Source organism: Cibotium barometz, chromosome 31 (genome assembly GCF_041138505.1).
Source record: "Cibotium barometz isolate CiBa-2024 chromosome 31, ASM4113850v1, whole genome shotgun sequence".
Taxonomy (NCBI): domain Eukaryota; kingdom Viridiplantae; phylum Streptophyta; class Polypodiopsida; order Cyatheales; family Cibotiaceae; genus Cibotium; species Cibotium barometz.
This window is the reverse complement of record NC_141076.1, coordinates 23034995-23040994: the sequence shown is the minus strand read 5'-3', so window position 1 is coordinate 23040994 and position 6000 is coordinate 23034995. Positions and strand designations below refer to the sequence as shown.

At 42.4% G+C, this 6000-nt stretch overlaps 1 protein-coding gene across 3 annotated transcripts in view; it reads right to left on the bottom strand.

Moving 5' to 3' along the window:
* LOC147620637 (hsp70-Hsp90 organizing protein 3-like) overlaps positions 1–6000 on the bottom strand; it is a 48802-nt gene that overhangs the window by 19925 nt on the left and 22877 nt on the right. For 2 of the 3 annotated variants that reach the window (XM_086824895.1, XM_086824897.1), the window contains exons 2-4: positions 1590–2508; positions 1098–1386; positions 930–1015 (exon numbers count right to left, since the gene is read on the bottom strand). In XM_086824895.1, the coding sequence (XP_086681021.1) occupies positions 930–1015; positions 1098–1386; positions 1590–2492 (1278 nt within the window). In that variant the 5' untranslated portion in view covers positions 2493–2508. Of the gene's footprint in view, positions 1–929; positions 1016–1097; positions 1387–1589; positions 2522–6000 lie in introns of all 3 variants that reach the window. The other variant, XM_086824896.1, reaches the window with a different exon arrangement.

Below are 6000 nucleotides of genomic sequence, written 5' to 3'. Positions count from 1 at the left end.
ACTTGAGAGAGTTTCGGCCCCAGCCACCCCGACCCCTCCCTTGCTAGCCAACCATCACCAGCTTCTTCCAGTCCCAGGAGGAGGACACCCATACAATGGATCATGTGGACCCAACTCGGGCTGCTCTGGACCCCCCCTCGCCCAAGAGGAGTTACCTCAAACCAAGACTCCCCATGCCAGCATGCCCAACGCCTCGCCCCCCCAGACATTGGCCCGGCCACGATCCACTCATCAGCTCCAGATCCAAAGACACTCTCCATCGCCGTCGAGCTACCTTTCGATGTGACGTAGCCTCTCGGCCATACTCATTAGCCCCATGCTTGATATTTTGGAGAGTGCTACACCATCTACTTGGGGCTGATGCTCCTCTCATATTTCATGTTCCTAATATTCCATGATGAGATTTCCATGGACAGTTTTGCATCACTCCAGTGAGATAGTTTGTTTTGTTTATATTTTATTTTCCATTCCATGGTCAAATATGCCATGGATATTATTGTATCACTTTGGTCTCATAGGCCCATTGGGTCTTTAGTAGACGTTTAATATATCTTTCTTTCTCTCTCCCTCTTATCGTTATACTTCTATCCTTAATGCATATTAATGCTTCCTAACATCTTTAACCCTTCAGCTCTCAACTTTGTCTCTACAACTATCATGGAAGTAGTTGTAATACTCTAGCTTAAGAGAGATGAGAATAATAATACAGAGCAAAGTAGTCTCTCATCTTACTGGCCCAATGAGCTGAAGCATTAAACCCTTGGATGTCCAAGAAAACAATAAACAACTGCAGCACAAATAGAATCACTACTACTACAACCACACAGTTTACGATGTGACTGTCTAGTGTGTGTGTACACGTGTAATCACACAATTGTCATCACGTCTTCCTCTTTAAGATTCACACACAGCCAAGGTATAAATATCACCTTCGCATCATTTGGATTTCTCTTAACAGCCTCTGTGTAATGCTTCACTGCTTCGGGATATTTCTGTGCTTTGAAGCAATCATTTCCTGCCAACCATGTCAAAGTTGAGATTACATATTTAGGCTAACCTCAAAGACTTGCATGAGACCTGAATGCATTAGTGCATACCCATCTCACGCTCTTGTTCAGCTAGTTCCGGATTAAAATATTCCTTTTGTTCAAGGTCTCTCTTAGCTTTCTCAGCTTCATTTAGTTTCTTCAAAGTATCTGGATTCCTATGTTCCGTAAGAGCCTTGTTGAATGCCTCTATAGCTAGATCATAATCCTTTGCGCATTTAGCCATTTTGGCATAAGCTGTCCCCTTTCTCGTTAAAGCCTTTGCTATCATCTTATAATCAGAGTGCAACTCTCGCCCTCTTTCAACCGCTTTGTCACAATCATCCATGCACTCAGCATACTGCACACCCAAGAACCAAAATCACATTAAGACGACTTAGTGCAAGTATTGAAAAGACCGGACTATAACCGATCTCCTACAGGAACAGGAGTATCGCAACATTGATAAACAAAGCTCTGCAAATCCGTATCAAAACCCATGGTTCGTGAGGAAGCTCACTTCTTGGAACATTCATACTATACATCTAAGCTACAAGCGCTAACCTTTCCCATCTCAAGATACACAGCTGCTCTGTTGGTGATATATGAAATATCATCATCATCCAACTCCATGGCTTTTGTGTAATGTTGTATAGCAGCAGCAAAATCTTTTTTCTTGTAGGCAGCATTTCCAGCATCTTTCTCTTTCAGTGCTTCTGCTTTCTGTGTCACCTTCTCTTTTTCACTTTCTGTAATCTCCATTGGTTCAGACTCTGATTCTTTTTTTGAATCTGTAACATCTTGTTGAGAATGACTGGCAGCAGGCCTAGGGCTTTCATTTGTACCATCAAACATTCCATTTCCTGCATCATCTTTTTGAGCAGTTTGCAGACCTATGCCGAGCAGGACACCCAGGACTTGCATCATTCTTGAATCCTTCAAGTACAAATTGAGATGCCCTGGATTTCTCTGCACATCTTGAAGCATCTGCACAAAATCTGGCTGCTGAAGAAAACCCCGTGTTCTGGGATCTTGAGAGACTTTGACCCAGAAATCAGGCCCTGAGAAAATGTCACCAAAAGGAGAAGGTGGCACTGGGTATGCACGAGCCCTAGATCTAGCTGCCTGCGCATCAGATAGTCCTGATTGAAGGGCCTCATTGGTGGGCTCGTACTCCAAACCCTTACTGTATGCTGCCACTGCATCATCATACCTACCAAGCCCGACATAAGCTGCACCAAGTCTACTGTACCCTTTGACCCAGTCAGGCTTCAATTCAACAGTTCTTTTGGCATCCTCCAATGCTTCTTGGTATTTGTGGAGTGAGGCATAACAAGCTGAACGATTAGAATACAGGACATGATTACTAGGAGTTATGGTTATTCCATCAGAGAAATGCTTGATAGCTTCTTCGAAATTCCCTGCTGAGAAAGCAGCATTGCCTTTTGCCTTTGCTTCATCTGCCATGCCTGATGTAAAATACCTGCAAAGTTGAACTTCACAGTCAATCAAGTAGTTAACTTCCCCTGACTTCCCAACCTTGTATAAACATAAAAATCCACTATAACACTGCTGAAAAGGGGGGCCAGAATAACTAAAGCATGACAAATCAAGAATCCCCTTGGCAAGCACGAAAAAATACTCACGTGCCTTGCTGTTACTTAACTTTCACAAAGCTTCCAAAGAGATTAACATGAGAATGATACAAGAAAGGAGATTAAGACTCGATAGGGTTTGGACAACAATATCTGCTTAATACAGATTCATGAACATGAGCTTGAGAGACATAAAGATAACTCAATGAACACACCACAAGTGATGCTGAGCATATCCAACAAAGTAAACACTCAGCTTGAATTTAGCTGTCGCTTTATAAAGATGGAGGTGTTACATTTGTATAGGGCTCACATGAGAGCATCTTCAGATCCTACATTATATCGACGGAATTCTCGTAAGACCAAGGAACCTCCCACATCCCTAAATCAATGGGATTCCCACAAATTAAGGAGATTCTACCTAAGTGTCACTACCAAATTACAATATGGCTTTTGACCTTAGGCTTTTAGGGACCATTTTCATGTCACAAGCCTTCACAAAAACTCACCGACGACGCACAATTATATTTCAACACTCCCACTTGATCAAGCAATACCCCACAAGGCAAGCTGACCAAGAACTTACGCTCACAAAAAACTCTCCCAATTAGTTACATATTTGTCACAAAAATCTGATAATGATTGCAAATCACAAGAAGTGCCGATGTAGTCAAAGGTCCTCCGAATGGAGCGAAACTGCTCACATGTGACAAATGGGTGCCTGCAGACCATGTCATGGTCGATACACCCCATGGTAGTCCATATAGGTGGGCTACCAAAACTTTGGAATGCTTGGATTCACCATAAAACTCACAAAGGTATATACATAACTTTTCACCATGTATTTTCCTCCTCCCAAAGTGCTACATAGATTTATTCACTGAGGATATTTCAAATATTTTGAAACCTTTACTGCCACAAGGTTTTATCCTTCCAACTCTTAATAAAAAACTGACAGAAGTTGTCACAGCAGGTACACCAGCCTAAACGCACCATTTGGGTGCTGACTCCATAATCTGTGACCATGTGCTACTGCACTGGGTCACTCAGAGCTGTTGAAGACCCGCCATAAAGTCTTGCTCCGCCACATGGAAGGGAAAAGTGTTGCTGATTGATTTGCAGTGTTAAGAGGCTTGCTCACTTAGAGCTGAAATTGTTCTGGTATCAGCCCAACCAAGACTGGTTTGCTGATTACCTTGCCATACAAAGAAGATTACATGCTGCTGTCGCCTGATTTACTACTGTGTACTGCCCTGGCTACCAACAGAGGTCGTTGCTGCCTCCTTCATGGAAGAGTTTCTGCTGCCAATGGAGCTTCCCAGCCCTTCCTTCTTTGGCATTCTCGAGTGTTACAACCCCCCAGACTCCTAAACTCTCATCTAAAGGACACTGACTTTCAGGTTTAGCCAACCACCTTAATCTGCCCTATATGATATACCCTCTTACTTACTTCCATAACTCTAGGGTTAGCCAACCACCTTAATCTGCCCTATATGATATACCCTCTTACTTACTTCCATAATTCTCGGGTTACCATAAATACAAAACACTTGTTTATGGAAATCTTGCCCCAAATAGAGATCATGAGGGTGTCGTAAGTGTAGAACACTCATCCACGACAATCGAGCCTCAAGTAAAACTGTATCTATAGCAACTCATTGACCGAATTCATCCCTACACAAGGTTGGCCAAATCCTAATTATGCTACCACATGTAAACCCTATGAACCTGAGTTCAAAACTCGGAAGGATAGTCTCAAGGAATGCTAGCTTTACTCAAAATAGTACCGTTTCTCAAAAGAAACCATAAATCCATACGAAGTTGCTAAACTCTCCCAAGGAACCAACGATAATACCCACCTCCACCTTTGTATCTACGCACCGCCGGATAATCAAGTTCTATCCAAGAAACCCATCTTACATTCAATAAGTGATAGCCTCTCTCATCTCAAAATCTGAGATGAAAGAAAGGTTTATCCAAAATGCTCCCTAAGGAAAACCCACTACTATTACAGCATGCAAGGACTCCAAAACAAATGCCATCCAACATTTGCTATGATTCTCGGCTAGCGTACATATGTGAGCCAAAGGTATATGGAAATCAAGTACCATCAATCTAGTACCGATACAACTCCGTAAGATAGACCCGGATCTAGGTATCTCTACTCTAGAGAACCCAAATCTGCACATTCCCAAAAGTATCACCACTGAACCTCGTGCACCTCAAGGAAAATATGACACAACGGCCCATTCTCACCATGTTGACACCAATAAGTTATCCATGGTCACACAAAAACCTCATCAATGTAATCTTCTCGACAAAAGTCAAGACATCTTCCCTCGTGAGTCAACTTCATCAAAAAATAACTAGTCACATGAAGCTACACTAAATCCCTAGCTTAAAGCCAAAACCTCTCTATCAAAAGATGACTAAACCGTCTATGAGATCTTGTGCACTACATCCAAGAAATGTGCTCGAACAAATACATGATCCAAGGTTACTGTTGGTGACTCAAAATAGGCAAGATCAATGATATCATGACAACTCTGCTGGCAAAATAAAATTAGGTAAGTACATAGTATACATAGCGCTATCAAAGTCATGCTATCGATCCTTCGCATCCTCTACTAGTTCGCTCTAGGTAGCTTGCAATCACTAGGATCCCCACAAGAGACGTGCGTTCCCACTTTGGCAACACATGGGTCACAGAATGAACACCAAAGTGCATCCCCATCCAAGACCTCATATAAACAAACTCAAGGTTACCTTTGGTCCCCCAAGTCAATGGTCTCTATAACAAATTCTTCTCTGCAGGTTGGGTTTATTTCTTCACAGAAGGAAATCACCCTTCTACAACTGGATCCAATCAAATATACAAAACAATAATCTGTCAAATATCGTGTACCAAATGGGACACCAAAGTATGTCTGCTAGGTGTGTATCTCCATCCAAACCTCCCAAAAGATCAACTACTATCGGGTTCCTCTCTTAGATCACCCGTACATGGTCCGGATCTAGTCCTTCAGATCTATCTACCAAATCTAGTTCTTTAAATCGGTCTACCATGAATTCTAGTAATCAAGGAGAATCCTGGTCCATGTTATTCAGCTAAGTACAACTCAAGAAGCTATCAAAAATCTGCTTCTCGGTACTTAAGCAAACTAAATCCACCTATGTCTGCTCCTCCTGGGGTGAAACCCACGAAATCCTCTAACAAAGGGGAAAGAGCCATCAGGTCTCTCGAAGGAACCATCAAAAGCAAATAGGAAAAGCTTACTAAGACCTTCACCCATGCTTCGTGCGATCAGCATTGAGGTTGCTCTGATACCAAAAGTGTTACAACCCCACGGATCTCCTAAACGCAAAATACGAGTGATTAG